The sequence below is a fragment of the Trichosurus vulpecula genome, chromosome 1 (genome assembly GCF_011100635.1).
Source record: "Trichosurus vulpecula isolate mTriVul1 chromosome 1, mTriVul1.pri, whole genome shotgun sequence".
Lineage (NCBI taxonomy): Eukaryota > Metazoa > Chordata > Mammalia > Diprotodontia > Phalangeridae > Trichosurus > Trichosurus vulpecula.
The window spans coordinates 69,595,234-69,612,958 of NC_050573.1; the positions used below are offsets into that span (position 1 = coordinate 69,595,234).

The 17,725-nt window shown below is 44.1% G+C and overlaps 1 protein-coding gene across 1 annotated transcript in view; it reads right to left on the reverse strand.

Moving 5' to 3' along the window:
• The window catches only part of MAP2K2 (mitogen-activated protein kinase kinase 2), a 34,220-nt gene extending 17,818 nt beyond the window's left edge, over nt 1-16,402 (reverse strand). Inside the window, exons 1-3 of the mRNA XM_036759049.1 lie at nt 15,932-16,402; nt 13,792-14,002; nt 4,888-5,034 (exon numbers count right to left, since the gene is read on the reverse strand). Of these exons, the coding sequence (XP_036614944.1) occupies nt 4,888-5,034; nt 13,792-14,002; nt 15,932-16,023 (450 nt within the window). The 5' untranslated portion in view covers nt 16,024-16,402. The remainder of the gene's footprint in view (nt 1-4,887; nt 5,035-13,791; nt 14,003-15,931) is intronic.
• Between the last annotated feature and the right edge of the window lie 1,323 nt (nt 16,403-17,725).

Genomic DNA, 17,725 nt, shown 5'->3' on the forward strand with positions numbered 1-17,725 from the left:
TGTCACATAAAGCTTTGGAGTCAGAGGACTTGGGTTCAAATCCCATTTTAGACCCTACCTATATGACCTTGGGCAAGTCACTCAACCTCATTAGGCCTCCATTTCCTCATCTATAAAAGTAGAAGTCAGAAGTAAATGGTCTTGGAGGTCTCTTCCAGCTCTGCAGCTATCATCCTAAGCGGCATAGTGAGTGGATAGAACGCTGGGCTTGGAGTCGAGAGGATGCAAACGTAGCCTCGGACCCTGTGCCGATCACGTAACCTGTGTTTGTCTCAGTGTCCTCATTTGTAAACTGACAATAACAGTTTCGCCGACTTCCCAGGCCTGTTGTGAGGATCAAACACAGTGACCATAAAGGGCTGTGCCAGTGCCTGGCACCCAGCGCTATCTAAGTGTTAGCTATTATCATTATCCTATGAACGACCAAAAAAGGAGGCGGGCCAGTCACATGGCTAAAGTAAGGGATAAACATGTGGATCTTAGCATCCACAAAATACTGGAAGAACCTGGAAAGCACAGATCCTCTAGGGAGGAACTACCAAAAGCATGTGTATGTACGAATGATGACTCCTGTGCCCAGGAGACTACAAACCTAACGAAATAAACTGGGGAGGTGAGCCCTAGACTTGGAGTGAGAAGAAAATCATCCTTCGGAGGATTTCCCAGAGGCCTTCTCGTCCTCTCTCCATCTGTCCAGGTTTAAATCCTGCCCTGAACTTATTAGCAGAGTGACTGCGAGTCGCTTAATCTCCCTAAATCTCAGTTTCTTCATCTGTAAAATGGAGTTCACAATATTTGTATATCTACCACACGCGGCTGTTGGGAGGAAAGTACTTTGCAAACCTTCAAGTGCTTTGATAAGTATTTGTTATCGTGGTCACACAGTCGGAGTCTAGCGCTCTTTACACAATGCTCCTCACATAAAAGCTGGGGTTTTGAGGAAAGGGGAACTAAGAAGAATGTTTCTGGAGGAGGCTCAGTCTCACAGAAGGCACCCCTAAGGACACTGCTGTCTCAAAGCCCGGGATCTCTTCTGACTATATCTTTCTGGCTCTACGCATAGATACATTCTCTTCTCTATTTCCTTTTCTCCCCTTGTAAAATGGACATGAGGCAAGCTAAAGTGAAGGGATGCTCATCACCAGAGGACTGGCTGCCAAGTGACAACTATGTCTATCACAGCACTTCACAAGACCCAGCGACTGAGTCACAGGAAGTAGCTCTGTCAGTAACAGCATAACCACAACTGGGCACTGAACTGGATCATCTACAGAGTCCCTTCCAACTGGAGATCCTGAATGAGTGGTCAAGTATAAGGGCAGATGAGCCCTTTGCCAAAAACACACACTAAAGAACTCCAGTACTGTTCCTACTGTCACACTAAAACAGCCGCGTGCCTCACATGCCTACAACCTCACATCTGCACAGAACATACTTTCCAAAATATGCTGACATGTATCACCTCAACAGATCCTCACAGCCCCTATGTTGGGTAGGGCAAGCGGTATTATTCCCAACTGGGAGAGAAGAAAACAGCCTCAGAATGGGCAGCTCAGTGACCTGGCAAGGTGAGGGAGCTAGTGAAGGAGGCCTTATCAGGACCGAGGCTGCTGGTCATTTGGCTCATGTTCTCAGCATTCTGCTACACGGCCTCCTCGGATGTCAAGAGCTCACAGGAACCTTCATGTGAAACCTTCCCATCATCCCTAGTGCACAGGCTGCTTCTATTCCACCAGGAATCCAGGTCAACATTATGTCCTTCAGAGAACTGGATATTTTGTTTATTAAAAACTTACAACTTCCAAGATCTCTAGCTCCTACCCTTTCAGCAACCTTCTCCTCACTACGGAATCACAAAATGATAAAGCTGGGAGGAACCTCAGGGATCATTTAGTCCAACTCCTTCATTTTGCAGAAAAAAAGTGAACCAAAGGCACTTTACAAAGGTCAGTAGCAAAGTCAGGACTTAAATCCAAGTCTTAGCTAGACAGCATGGCATAGCAGAAAGAACACTGACCCGGAGTCAGGAGACCTGGCTCTGTTGTTCACCTCTGATATTGACTAGATGTGTGACCTTGGACAAGTCAGTTCACCTCAATTAATCAGAAAGTATTTATTAAGTTCCTAATACATATTTGGAGAGGAGTATTTGTAGAGGGACAAAAAAAATACATATACAAGCACATGCAGAATAAATACAAAGTAGTTAGAAACTTAACACTGCTCTGAACCTCAATTTTCTTGTTTACAAAAAAGAAAATTCTTCAGCTCACCTACTTCATTCTGAATTTATCTTCTCTAGGTTCTAGATTGTGGGGAAAGTGCTTTGTAAATCATAAAGTGTTATATTAATGAGGGCCTTTCTTACTCTGGAGAGACAATATGGTATAGTCCATACAAAACCAACCTAAGATTTCAAAAAACCTGGGTTCAATTCTAGCTTCTGACATATACCAACTGTAAATAACCCCAGGCAACGCAACGAACACTCTCAATGCTCTATACAATTCTCTAAAACTTGGCTCCAAATGTGCTGATTTGCATCCGCAGACGGAGTTTCCCATACCAATGAAATTAAAGATTCAGAAAAAAAAGTCTAAGTCTACTATATCAAGCTGCTTCTCCCTCTAAGACATCTACAATGGGAAAATCTATGTTAGCTGGTGGGTCCCACTGACACAGAAGGGAGGTGACACGAGAGGTGGGAAGAGCCCAGGAGAAGCAGGTCAAGCCCCAGAATCCCCATTTACTAGCCATGCTCCATTTCTCTAAATGGGGAGAACAACGTTTGAATTACTTGGTTCCTAAGTGATCATGCGACCTCGGATGAAGTGCTTCCTGTATATGAACTTCAGTTTTCTCATCTGTATAACGGTAGAAATAAAACTTATTTCTCAGGGTTCTGAACCTTAAATGAGATACAGCAGGTAAGGCACTCAGTCAATAGGGAAGTGAAGTGCTCTATGTGTCAGTTCCTATCGTTACCATTAATAATGGTCAGCAGCGGCCCCGGACAGAGGTCACTTTGCACACCAACCTTTTCTCGAGACATATACACCAGCCCTGACTCATTCCTGGTTCAGCCCAGTTAAGCAGGGCTGTGCGAAGAATGCTGAGAAGGAAGATCAGTTCTCCCATACCATAACTTCATATTCCAAAAGCAGATGATAAGGGGGCAGGAATTGGTGGTAGAATGCAAATGAAGTTAAAAAAATATGATTTCTATAAGTTGCCCAGGAATTTTCAATTGTAAACACTGTCATTGGCAAGGAAGGTACTGAAGAGCAAATGTTTCAGGGGCTAATAATGAGAGTTTTTAGGGCTAATCATGCTTGAATCTGATGATGACAGGTAAAAAGCACCAAAATGGTCAGAGCAACCCCTGGAACAACTATTTCCTACAGAACAATCACTTCCACATAGTGACAATGTTCCCTGAGAAAGAGGAGGTGGTCACCTAAACCTGTCAAAGTATTAAGCACTATTTAAAAACAAATGCTTAATCAGTACTTACAAACAGAACTTCCTAGTGAGAACAGAGCCCAATTCACAAGAATTACAAGCACCATGAATGCTTTACAACACATGTATTCAAATTACTTCAAAGAATCTTGTAGTTGGAAGAGACCCCAAAATCATTTAGTTCTGTCCTATCTTTCACAGAGTTGGTAGGTGAGACCCAGGAGGAGGAAGTGACACAGCTACTGCTGAGTGGAGCCCATCTACGGTCTCCTGGTTTAGTATCTATTTCACTCTCTTGGTTCCCCCAAGGTAGGCTCTTTAGAACCCTGGCCTTGCACACAACATGGATCGGGACTGGGTGAGGGCATCTGATGCCGAAGGTTTCAAACCCTCTAAAATTCTAAATGGGAAATTATTTGGTTTTAGACCTGGAAGAGGCCTTTGGAATCACCTTGCCCAGGTATCTTATTTTGCAGAGAAGTTAAGTGACTTGCCCAGGGCCACAAGCAATCAAGAGCAAAGCCTAGAACTGGAATACAAGCCCTGACTCCAAACCCCATACTCTTTCTACCAGGCCATACTGCTTTCTATCTAAAATACTTCTTACATTCAGCAAGTTTTCAGTAAACTTGCTTAATTTTTCCATTTGGCCCCCAAATTTCCAACCTCTGCTTCATCCAGGGCCTGCACTGTATATCCAGACTTTAGGAAGACAAGGAAATCGGATAACTATTCATAGGTTCTGCCAATATAATTAAGTCCAGAAGTGTCTTACAGCTAAACAAGTTTAGGAAATACCATCCTGCCTCTTACCTGAACACTGTAAAAAAAAAAAAAAGACAATGTTACATTAGTGTACATAACTCTTAAAACTTAACCAACGCTGGACTTGGAGTCAGAAATCTGCTCTGAGTGCCATCTCTACTACTTACAAGCTATGTGCTAATGAAGCAAGTATTTACCCTCTCTGACCCTCAGTCTCTTCCCTTGTAAAACAGGATCATAATATCTACAGTACCACCTCCCCCACAAGGTTGAGAGGAATAAAAAGCTTCATAAATTATAAAGCACTCAAGAAATGTGAGCTAATATCATCACGCCACTCAAGCCCCAGAGGCCTTCCACAGCTGTCCTTAAGTGGCAGATGCAGAGTAAGACAGGCTGTTGGGGGTGGGGAGAGGTAGGGAGAGTGGGGTTTCAGCATTTCCTCCTAAGGGCTTTAATTCTGACCACTTCTGCTTTTAACATTTTTACTTAACTTTATATTTTCCAAATTAAGCAAGGAGTTCTTAGACCAGAGACCTAGGCAGAAGCACCTGTCCTAACTTATATTAAACAATGGCTTTTCCACAAGCTGCTGACGTACTCATTAAGGATTTCCATTCATTCTTTTTTATTCACTAGCCTTCCCAGGGTTGGACTCACCATGTGCTCCATGCAGATGCTAATTTCTCCATCACTATAAAAGGCACCATAGAAACCCACAATGTATGGAGAGTTGCATTCATGTAGGACTTGGAGTTCACGGATAATCTGGTTCCGGATTGCTGGTTTGATCTCTAGGTGAATCAACTGCAAAGTGACAAGAATTTAATTCAATGAATACTTATCAAGCATACAGAAAACAGGCAAAATCAAGACCTGAGAATCCAAGTAACACTAATGAGCCACTTCAACTTTAGCACAGTTATTGCTCCTATTAGGCTCTTCTCTACCTTCATTTTGCAGAATGCCTTATGCAACGCCAACACCTTTTCTGGAGGCAAGCCAGATAAAGACAAGTCAGAAGGATAGAGAAGGAGTGACAGCACCAGAATGTCCCAGTAATCCTATCACCTCCCATCCTTCTAATGGGCAGCTAGGTAGCCCAACAGATAGAATGCTAATGGGAGTCAGGAAAACCTGAATTCAAATTTGGTCTCAGACACTTACTAGCTGTATGACCCTGGACATTATCACTTAACCTCTGTTTGCCTCAGTTTCCTCAACGTAAAACAGGAATAATAAAAGCACCTACCTTGCAAGGTTGTTGTGAGGATCAAATAGGATGATAGTCATAAAGAACTTAGCAAATGTCTGGCACATAGCAAGCGCTACATATGCTGCTATCATTATTAAAACCACCACCTACAGCCTCAGGGTGTTGCAAACAGGTGTTGCTTTTGCTGACTATATGAATTCTGGATCCTAGGATTTTGCAATCTTGGGCAGTGTTAACAGAGTCAGTGTCTAGGACCAGGCAGGCAATGGTTCCTCAGTACTCTGTCCTGGTCAGACAACACCTGTATTATTGTGTTCACTTGCACGCACCCCATTTTAGGAAAGACATTGATAAGCCGTAGAGCAACAGAATGAAGGCAACCAGAACAGTGAAGTCCTGCATTCAGGCCATATGAAGATTGCTAAAGGAACCAAGGATGTCTGCCTCATAGAGGAAAAGACTCTGAGGGGACACAATAGCTGTCTTTATGTATTAGAAGGCTGCCATGTGGAAGAGGGATTAGACTTGTTCAGCTTGGTTCTAAAGGGCAAAAGCAGGAGCAACAGGCAGATGTTACAAAATTGTAAATTTAGGTTTCACATAAGGAAAGGCTAACAATTGCTATTACTATCAAGGAGAATGGGCTGATTTGGGAGTTGGTTTCTCTTCAATCTATAAGCAGAGGCAGGAGGACTATGATGCCAGGCATGTTGTAGATGCTAATCCATGCAGATGCTAATCTCTCCATCACTCACTCCATCACTCCATTACTCAGTATATGCTGGACTAGATACCCTCCAAGATCCTGTGACTTCTCAGGTCTTCTCTTTGGTCTTAATTTGGACAAAGTTTTAAGAAGGCTACTAACAAACTAGGGTACAGAGGAATGTTAGAGGGGGGAACAGGGGGAACAGGGAGGGAACCTGGAGGGCCCTTAGAGCCGTGTCATCTGAGGATCAGTGGAGGGAACTGAGGAGGTTTAGCCCAGAGAAGACTCAGGGGACATAACCTGTGTTTTCAGGCATCTGAAGGACTATCAGGAAAGGACTGGGCTTATTCCATGTGGCTAATGATGCCAAAACCAGGAACAAGCAGTGGAAATTCTTTATTCTTTACCTCTGTTTTAGGTGGAGACTGGATGAGCTAACCTCCGATGCTCCTTCCAGCTTTTAAATGTTAAAGGTCTAGTATCTGCCTATTTGGACCTATGCTATTCACCTGACCCTTCTGGACTCTTTGTTCTTTTATCTGACTCTTTGTGCCTGACTGATCCATAACTTTTGCCAAATTGAACCAGTCCCCTCACCCCAACTCAAATCTAGTCCCACTGACACCTGCATCCAGCAAAACAGAGAAATACACACTAAAACCAATCTCAACCTGTGGACTGCAGAGTTTCTGTAAAGTATTCCTAAATCCATAAATATGGTAACACCCCTTCTGTAGACTGAATAAAAGTTTCACATTCATATATGCTATTGCTTTTCAAATGTATGTAAATGCTACTGTGATGAATATAATATACACTAATTTGAAGTGTCAATGAATTCACGGGTGTTTTTGTAATCAGTATTTTCTCAATCAATGGATACATAGTAAATCTACCATTCTTTGGTATTACAAGGGGGTCCTCCCTCTTGCACTAGAGATGCATTAGAGATGATGGGCTCACAGATGTAGAGTTGGAGGGACCGTGGAGGTCATCTAGTCCAATTCTCTTAACTTACAGAAAAGGAAAGTGGGAGACAGAGAGAGAAAATGATTTGATTGGTTCAAACTCTGGTTTGAACAAAAGAGACAGAAGTCACAGATGTATCAGTGAATGAATCAAAAGGAAAGTGAGAATGCAAGTTACCTGGATGGGAGGAGTATTGTAGACGTTTGTTTTATTGATGCCTTAAAAAACCTCAAACACCAGGCATTTCTTAATATGCCTCACCCCATCAAACCTTTTCTTTGTAACAAAGGAAAACTGCTGAACAAAGTCAAACTGACAATGTAACCACTACAGAAGATGCAACATTCTGTACTGCAGTCTCTCAAATCTGGTAGGTGGGAAGCTTGCTCTGCTCCCTACTCTTGGAGTTTGGGTGCCATTTCCTACTACTTTAATGCACATTACTGTAGTCATCATTTTTATTGTTTTATTCCTGCTTCAGCATACTTTATTCTGCAACATGTACTGCATCAGTACATGTTCCTCTGAAGATCTCACATTCCACATTCTCTGGAGTGCAATGGTATTTCCAAGAAATAAGCATTTAGGAAGCACAAGCTGTGCTGCCATGTGCTGGGGGACAGCAAGATCCAAAAAGGAAATACACCTGCATTCAAGGAGCCTATATGGCAGCTCGGTGGTGGAGCGGACAGAGCACTGGACCTACAGCCTGGAAGACCTGAGTTCAAATCTGGCCTCATAGACTTACTGGCTATGTAACACTGAAGAAGTCACTTAACTTCTATCTGCCTCAGTTTCCTCAGCTAAAAAATGGGGATAATAATAGCACCTATCTCCCAGAGTGGTTGTGAAGATAAAATGAGTTAATATTTGTAAAGTGTTTTACAAATATCAAAGTGCTATAAAATGCTATTATTATTATTCATTCATTTGGGAAAGACAACAGGTACATTGCATATGCGAAATAAATACAAGGGAAGGCACTCACAGCTTGAGAGGGAGACTCCAAAAGGGTTCCATGCTTGTAAGCGAGATGTTCTATGGTGCGAAGGTGAGAAGGAAAGCGTGTTCCAAGCATAGGGGATACACAGCTTGGCTGCATAGTGAGTGCAGAGGAGAGACAATGATATATATAACAAGGGTGGCAAGAGGTTGTGGTCGTTTAAGTCTGATCTAAGGAAAAACTAACAACCGAAATTATTGTCAAGTAGAACAGCTGATTTGGGAGGTACAGCGAAGGGCTGTGAAGGGCAAACAGAAGCATTTACATTTTATCCTGGGGGAGCGAGGAGGGGGTGAATGATACAGCTCAGGTTCTCTCTTTCCATAGAACATGGGTATAACTTCAAACACTCTGCACATCCTCAACAAATGACAACTACAGGAGAATGTAGGACAGAAGAGGTGACATACTGCAGTGGCAAACTCCCTAGTCTGGTGATCAGGGTTCTCGTCCTGGTTCTGCCAACTCACTATGTGACCAGGGAAAGGTTGCTTAATCTCTTCTTCTTCAAGTTGGCCTCAAAAATACCTTTCAAATAAAAAAAATATATTTTGGGGCCAATTTTAAAATATTCCATTTATCTAAGCTGTACATAATACAAAATGCCCACAAACATTCAACACATGAGGGACTGGACCCAAAGAGGCTAAGGAACGCATCCAAGGACAAAAGAGCCAATATACTGCAGTGGAAAAAAAAGAGTCTGATGATCTGTGTTCAACATCATCCTGGTTCTAACTCACTATGTGACCAGGAAAGAGTCCAAACTCAAAGATGTAAGGACCTGGGAAGAATAAAGAAACCAGACACTACTCTCAAATCAAGAAGCCATTTAAAAAGGAAGTTACTTCATGACATATACACACAATGTAATGATATTCATTATCTTGTGTTTATAGATTCTGCACCACTGCCTTAGAGGAGTAGTGCTTAATCGGGGGTACAAACTTTCTGAAAAATTTTTTTTCGATAACTGTATTCCTATGTATTTTATACATTTAAACACAATTATGAGGAGTCCACAGTCTTGCCAGGCTGCCAAAAGAGTTCATGACACAAAAAAGGGGAAGATCGTCAGCTTTATGCCACTCCCAAGCACAGATGGCCTGCTTCTGCACCAAGGGCAAAGGAAGACAACATGCTGAAAATGGATGAAACTGGGCTGCAGAAGATTTGTGACTAAAGACAGTTGTGACCAGGTCTTTTGAAGTAATTAAGAAATTGAGATGAAAGAAAACCCATGCAGTTTTCTTTATAGCCCTCATCCCTCATGCATTCCACCTGGACTCTAGGCCCAGTTATTGTAGGAAAGACAAAGCCCATCCCCCCCTTTAAATCCTTTTCAGTCCAAACATGTCCACTCTGCAGCTGATCAACTGAAACTGAGTTTCTAACACAACACAAGGAAACAAGCTGCATGAGCCAAATGGTGCTAAAGACGCTGCATTTGTTCCCCCACAAGGCACTGCAGAACAGCAGGGAAACGACGAGCCAGAGGCCCAACATCGAGTCAAGGTTCTGCCACTAACCTTCTGCACAAATGACAAGTCACCTGTCTCCATGTTTCATTTTTTCCAACTTGAAAATGGGGGGGAGGGCAGAGCCAAGATAGTGGAGTGAAGGCAGGGACTCGCCTAAGCTCTCTCCCATATCCCTCCAAATAATGACTCTAAACAAATTCTAGAGCAGAAGAACCTATAAAATGATGGAGTGAAACAAATCTCCAACCCGAGACAACTTGGAAGGTCAGCAGGAAAGGTCTGTTGCACCAGCATGAGAGAGGAGCATACATGGAAAGATGATATTTGTAACTCATAAGACCTTTCTCAATATTAGGGTAGTTAGAAAGAGCACATATAGACAGAGGGCACAGGTGTGAGTTGAATATGAAGAGATGATATCTAAAAAATAAAAACACAGGGTGAGAGAAGGATGTACTGGGAGAAAGAGAAAGAGAGGGATAGAATGGGGTAAATTATCTCAAATAAAAGAGGCAAGAAAAAGCTTTTGGAGTGAAGGGGAAGAATGGGGAGGTGAACCTTACTCTCATCAGAACTGTCTCAAAGAGGGAATAACATACACACTCAATTGAGTATAGAAATCTATCTTACTTATCCTATAGGAAACTAGGAGGGGAAGGAGAGAAGAGAAGTGGGGGAGTGGGATTGGTGGAATAGGATGGAGGGAAATACAGTTAGGAATAGTAACTGTGAAAAAAAATTTGAAGCAAGTTTCTCTGACAAAGCCTCATTTCTCAAACATATGGAGAACTGAGTCAAATTTATAAAAATAAGAGCCATTCCCCAATTGATAAATGATCAAAAGATATGATCAGTTTTCACATGAAGTAATCAAGCTATCTATAGCCATATGAAAAAATAACTCACTATTGATTGGAGAAATGCAAATTAAAACAATTTTGAGGTATTACCTCATGCCCATTAGACTGGGAATAGGAGAGAAAAAGGTAAATGACAGATTTGGGAGAGTACATGGAAAAAATGAGATTTTAATGCACTGTTGGTGGAGTTGTGAATTGATTCAACCATTTTGTAGAGCAATTTGTAAATATGCGCAAAAGGCTATAAAACCATGCATACCCTTTGACCTAGCAATACCACTACTAGGCCTGTATCCCAAAAGAGATAAAAAGGAAAAGGACCTATATGTACCAAAATAATTATAGCAGCTCTTTTCTGGGGGCAAAGAATTGGAAGTTGAGGGCCTACCCATCAACTGGGGAATAGCTAAACAAATTGTGGTACATGATTATGAGGGAATACTCTTGCACTAAAAGAAATGATGAGCAGGATGCTCTCATAAAAACCTGGAACGGCTTACATGAGTTGATGCAAAGTGAAATTACTGTTTACAAATTAACAGCAATATTATAAGATGATCAGCTTTGAATGACTTAGCTATTCTCAACAATACAATGATCCAAGATAACTCTGAAGGACTTAGGATGAGAAAGAACTGTTGGTGTCTGAATACAAATTGAAGCAAACTTTTTTTTCATACTTTATTTTTCTTGAGTCTTTCTTGTCTGTTTTCTTTCACAATAAAACTATTATGAATGTTTCCCATGACTACACATGTATAACCTATACGGAATTGCTTGCCTTCTCAATGAGGGGTGGGGAGAGAGAGGAAGGGAGAGAATTTGGAACTCAAAGTTTTAAAACCAAATGTTAAAAATTGTTTTTACGTGTAACCGGGAAAAAAAATAAAATACTAAATAAAAGCTTTAAAAAATGTGGATGAGAGAGAGGAAGGGTTGAGAAGAGTTAAAATGAAAGTAGACACAGAACTGGGCTTCAAGCTCCAGAACAGCAGCTGAGAGAGAAAAGATCCTGTTAAGTCAGAGACCCAAACGTATGACCACCTCTAGGGTCTTCCTCCTAGTTTTAAATGGATGAAGTAAATAATACCTACTGTGGTGAGAGGAAACAATGCTCAAATAAAGCTGAAGATAAATTTCTTATAAGCAGTGTTCTCAAGTTTAATCAAGTCCTGAGCTGTCCTTCAACAATCTAAAACAGTTCTTCTCCATCAAGGTGGAAAGCCTTTTTGGATCCTGGGATGTCAAAGATCCTTAAACTCACCAAAGAGACAAGCTTCTGATCTTTAACCCTTAGCTTTTTCCTCCTCAATCACATTCTAACCATTTTCTTCCCTGTGCCTAGTCTAAAGCAAGCCAAAGGCTTGAAATGTTACTTCTGGCTTCGAGAAGACTTCCTGCAGTGAGAACAAAAATAGAATGCATGCAGCCAAAAGTACTATGCTCAATCAGGAGAGAGAACAGTACCTCAGGAGAAAAGGATAAATATCTGCAGAGCTAAAGAGCAAAAGAAACCATGTTATTTCCAGTATGGGCAAGATCCTTAAAAGCTAATGCTTGGATTTGTCGGGAATAATAAGATTTCAAATAGAGCAATTTGATACTTATAGAGTAACGGTTTTAGGAGGCGGACTTCTCTGATCAAAAAAGTACAGTTTTCACACAAAGCTCTGGCAACCTCCATAACATGTGCACAACATGCAGAACTTAGAATAAAGTCACTGGAACTGATGTAATTAGAAGTTGCTCTGAAAAAAAAAATCATTTCTCCCAAATTTCCCAAAGGCTACTAAGTGCTTGTAAGCCTTAAGGCACTATTTAAACATGAGGTATTATTAATAATAATTTCTGAAGAGGTTATATCATGGGGCAGGGGGAAAGGGCATCAAACAATGTTAAGCAAGGTTCTAAAAAATGACAAATATTTTACCTGCACAGTTCAATGGCCCAGGAAAAGTGGTTTGGTGTATCTGGGCTCCAGTAGCCCAATAAACCCAACTAATCTATTCCCCAGCAGAGCTCAAAGTCTCAGATCTACAGATCCTACACAATTCCCTGTTGTGAGATGAACATTAAGTCCAAACTTTTAAAAAGCTTTTTAAAAAAGCATTTGAGCCTATGTGGACAAAAATATTTATAGCAGTTCTTTCTGTGGCAGCTAAGAATTAGAAACTGAGGGGGTGCCCATCAATTTAGGAATAACTGAACAAATTATGGTATATGATAGAGTACTCTTGCGCTGTAAGAAATGATGAAGGGGAAGGCTTCAGAGAAACCTAGAAAGACCTGTACGAACTAATGAAGAGCGTGCTGAGCAGAACCAGAACAATTTATATGATAACATTATTGTAAAGACAAACACATTTGAAAGATTTGGGAACTCTGATCAACATGATAACCAATCACATTCCAGAGAATTGGAGATGAAACACAATGTCTACCTCCTGATAGGTGATAGAAACGGACGCAGAGTGGAACACTATGTTTTTTGCACATGATCAATGAAAATTTGTTTTACTTGACTATAAATGTTTATAATAGGGGTTCTGCTTTTCTTGCTCTCTCAATGGAGGAGAAAGAGAGGTAAGAGGAAGATAAAGGAGATCTTTAAAAATAATAAAAACTTAATTTTTTCAAAATGGATTTGATCAGATTCTCTTCCCCCCTTGCTGGAGAACAGATAATTCCTATTGTCTTACAAATACTTTGATGAAACGGGTAGTCTCTTTAGGACAAACACTCCTTCCATCATTACGGAAAGCAACTCCAATGCACCATTTCACCCTCAGCAAGTTGCCCATGTCTGGTCAAGTCATCCACAAAAGAATGTACCCATTCACTGAAGGCTTCCCATGGTCCTCTAATATCTTAGGCCCTAAGACTTAGGCAAAGCCAAGGGTCAAGATTCAAAGGGAAGGTAAGAGTAACAATGTATATGTCCATAATGTTTTATGTTTTACAACATGCTTTCCTTGGAATAAACTCATGACGTAGGTAGTACAAGTATGATTATCCTCATTTTACAGATGAGAAAGCCTAGGCTGAAAGAAAGGAGACCAAAGACCACAAAACTGGCGAGTACTGAAGTCAAGATGTGGAAAGTAACACAAAACAAGGAAGTCATCAACAAGAAGGTGCTCATTTCCAGCAATGAAATCAGGTGCTACTGCCTGGCACCAATGGATAAAATACAATCTCTGAACATCAGTAAATCAGACTATTATCAACTACATCTCCGAAGGACATACGCAGGAGAAGCTTCTCTGTGCTCTGGGCTCTCTGAAAACGAGTAGCTCCCTAGCAGCTGTGGAGGCCAGCCTGCTTACCTTTCGGGCCATGATGAGGCCTGAGGGTCTATGCTGTACTTTGGTGACCACCCCGCCATTGCCAGCTCCCAGCTCGGAGATCCTCTCAAAGTCATCATCCTTCAGCTCCCCCACCTTTGCCTTCTGGGTAAGGAAAGCTTCCAGTCGCTTCTTTTGCTGCTCATCAAGTTCTAGCTCTTCTAATTTTTTCTGCAGATCTGCCAAGTTTGCCCTGAACACACAGGGATATTGGAAAGGAGGGAGACAGGAAAAAAAGACTGGTCAGTCATCTGAAAGCATAGATCATTCCATTCCTTGTCTAAAGGCGCCACCAGGGGCTATAAAAAGCCTTGGGATTCCAAGGGCTTACCACTACTACTAATAATAATAGATGACATTTCTCTAGCAGTTTAAGGTTTGCAAAGCATTTTAAATATTTTTTTTCTCATCTGACCTTCAGAACAGCCCTGCAAAATAGTTGGTACCAATATGATTATTCCCATTTTATAGCTGAAGAAACAGAGGCTCAAAGCAGTAAGTGACTTGCCAATATTATACTATTAATATGTGGTGGACCAAGTTTTTGAATTCAGATCTTCAGGCTTTAAGTCCAGTGTTATTTCTACTATACTAAAATCCCCTCTTTAGTTTAAAACTTGGAAAGATAGAATATAAGAGAGAGCTAAGACTAGGGAAGAAAATATGTAGAGCGGCCTTCTTCTCAATATTCCCAATAGCAAGGTAAGAATATCATTCACATTAAACAACAGAGGCAAATGGATTTCTGCCATAAAGCAATAATGACAGAACTCAAATAACTCATGACACCCCTGTGTGCTCTCTTTTGTCCTTGGTAAGTCTAAAGAGGCTTGGGTTTATAAAAAACGACAGGCACTTCAAAAGTGGCCCCAAACAGACTAGTCTTCTCTTTTGCACACTAAGCCTCATTCATTCACACAGGCCAAACCATAAACCTGCCTGATTCACCCAGCTCCAAAGGCACCTGAACTAGAAGGGCTTGACTGTTCACTGCCTGGGAGCTAGCCAGCCTGGTGACTTTCCCTGGAGCTGCAAATTCATCATGAAGAGCCGGAGGAACGGCCCTCCCTGCCTATATTCCATAATTATCTGCCACACTCTGTTCAAACATCTTCCTTTGGTTTTGTTCCCCTTCAGAGTCCCCAGATTTCATCTCCCTTCACAAGGTACCACTCCATCTTCACATCTCCCACTCGTTCTCTCTTCCTTACCCAACCTGTTTCTTTTCATTGTTTGCCCTAAGAACTCTGTTTTCCTTTCAGCCCTCTCACCTCTCTGCGCAAGCCTTGCACACCTCCCTCCTCCCCTTCCCCTCTAAGCAAAGTAGTCTAGTGGAAGGATTCCTTCATTTGGAGTCAAAAGACCTGGGTTCAAATTCAAGATCTACTATTTACTACTTGTGATTAGACCCTAGGCATAGTCATAACCTCCCTGAATCTCACTTTCCCCATTTACAAAACTGAAAAAGGGGAGAAAGGTGCTTGGATTAGGTGATACAGGAGAAAGAGGACTGGATTTGAAGTCTCGACGGACCTGGGTTCAAACTCCAATGTTGTCACTACTACTTGGGTGACCTTGAGTAAATCACTGGACCTTTCTGGGCCTCGGTTTCCTCATCTGTAAAATGAGGAGAGGACTGGTTCAGATGACCTAAAGTCTGTCCTCCAGCTCTAAACTGAATACCATGTCCCCTTCCCCAATTCCCCAAGTTCCCCTACATACACATCCTTTCCAGAAGACCTCAGCCCCGTTCAGGACCTCCCCCACCAACACACACATACATATAGCCCTCCCTCTCTATTCTTTCCCCCTTCTCGGGTGACCCTCTTCAGTAACTAGTAGGCGTATAATAAATGCTTGCCGACTTTGCGCGCAACTTCGCTCCTCGCAGTCCCTTCCTTCCCAGGACCGCCCCTCCGTCCCTTCCCAGGTGTGGAGTACAAGCAGCGGGGAAAGCACGGACTCTCAAGTCAGCCGAGAGCAGGGTTCGAATCCGGCCCCGCCGCTGCTCCCGTACTCTCCGCCGGCCCCGGCGGCTTCACCTGGAAAGGGAGGGGGTGGGCTGGCCGACCCCTCCACCCCAGCCGCCCCCCTCCGGGCCCCTCCCGGCCCGGGGACTCACTCGGACGCGCCCTCGCTGGTTGGGGACGGGCCCTCGGCGATGGTGGGGGTGATGTTGAGCGCCGGCAGCACCGGCTTCCTCTTGGCCAGCATCGGGGCTTCCCGGGGAGCGGGGGGCGGGGGCGGGGTGGGCGCGGCTGCAGCACCTCTAGCCGGGGCCCATAGGGGAGGAAGCGCCCCCGGCTCCGGCCCGAACCGGCCCGGCCCCGGCTCCGGCACCGGCCCCGCGGGGACCTTCGGCCTAGGCGAGGCCGGTGTTGGGGCAGCGGCCTTCGGGACGGAGTGGGGAAGGAGGCTCCCGACGGGAGCAGGGGTCGCACGGAGGCTGGACCCGCACGGGAAACTGGGGCTGGGGGCCAGGACCGGCCGGAGCCGCCGCCAGAGCTGGAGCCGGGGCCGCCGCTCGAAGGTGCTTGGGCCGGAGCCGGGGCCGGGGCCGAGGCCGGTGCCGGTGCCGGGGCCGAGCTAGGCTGACGCTGCAGCTGGAGGGGAGGGAGGTGGAGGTAAGGGGCGGAGGGGAAGAGCCCGCCCCGAAGTCTCGCGAGAGCCGCGCACCGGCGCCCAAGTCCCCTCCGCTCCTCCTTCCCTCTCCCCAGCGCTCCCCAGCCTCACTGCGCATGCTCCTGAGGACAGCTGTGGAGTGCGGCGCCAGGGCTAGGGTGGCGGCTGTGGGCTGTTGTCAGGCTTCGGCAGCGGGTGAGGTGCGAGGGTCGAGAGGGGATGAGAGCAGAGGAGGAACGAGAGAGAGGGCAAGGCCGAGTCCGACGCCGAGCCCCCTTGTTGAGCGACTTGGGGCCGCTGAAGGTGAACCCAGAAAGACTGAGAATCAAGTTCCGCAGGCTGGGGGGAGCTGAGGGGTAGGAGAAGGAAGGACCGTGGAGGCGGTGGCTTCTTGGTCTCCGCGTCCTCCTGCGGGAAGCAGCCTCCAAGGCAGTGCATTTCAGTCCTCTCATTTACCAGAAGTCACACGAGTAGCTGAGCTGGTCTCAGTTCTACAGGGAATTCCCATCTGGAGTCGGAAAACCCTTCTCTGCCCTCTGGTCGCTTCACCCGCCAGGATTTATCCTGGCCAGCTTAGGAGACGTTGCCGTGGAGTGGAACTGGAGCCAAGCCAGTCTTGGTGGAGGGACAGCTCTAGCTCCTAGGTCTCCCGAATCCTAAATCCAGGGTCCTTTGCACCGTACCTTGGACGAGAGATGCCTTTTAATCATATGAAAGGAATTGTGCCCCAGGAGGGAATCCATGTAGGGTTAAATCTAAGGCTAGAAAACTGTGGGCTGTGGAGCAGCGCCCAAATGATCGCCTGAAAAACATTTGAGTGCCAGTGATGCCAGGTGCTGTGCTAGGCTCCCAGGGTACAAATCCAAAAAGAAATAATTCCTGCTCTTAGGAGCTTGTACTTTGTGGGGGAAAACTATGTATGTATGTGTGTGTGTATGTTCATACATATATAGACAGAATAAATATAAAATAAATACAGAGCAGTTAGGGAAGGAGGGCACTAAACAGCTGGGATGAGGGTGGTCCTTGAGCTTTTGGAAGAGGGATTTTGTGAGGCAGAGATGAGAAGGGAGTGCATTCCAGGAATGGGAGGGAATAACCACAGCAAAGGCTCAGAATAGGAAGTTCCCCCAAGAACAGAGAAAAAGATCAATTTGACTGGATTTGAGAAGAGGAACAATGAATAAGGAGGCTGGAAAGACAAGTTGGGGCCATGACCCTTGAGGCAATAAGGAACCACAGGCGTTTGTTGAGTAGGGTTGACATAGTCAGACCACCACTTAAGGAAAACCAC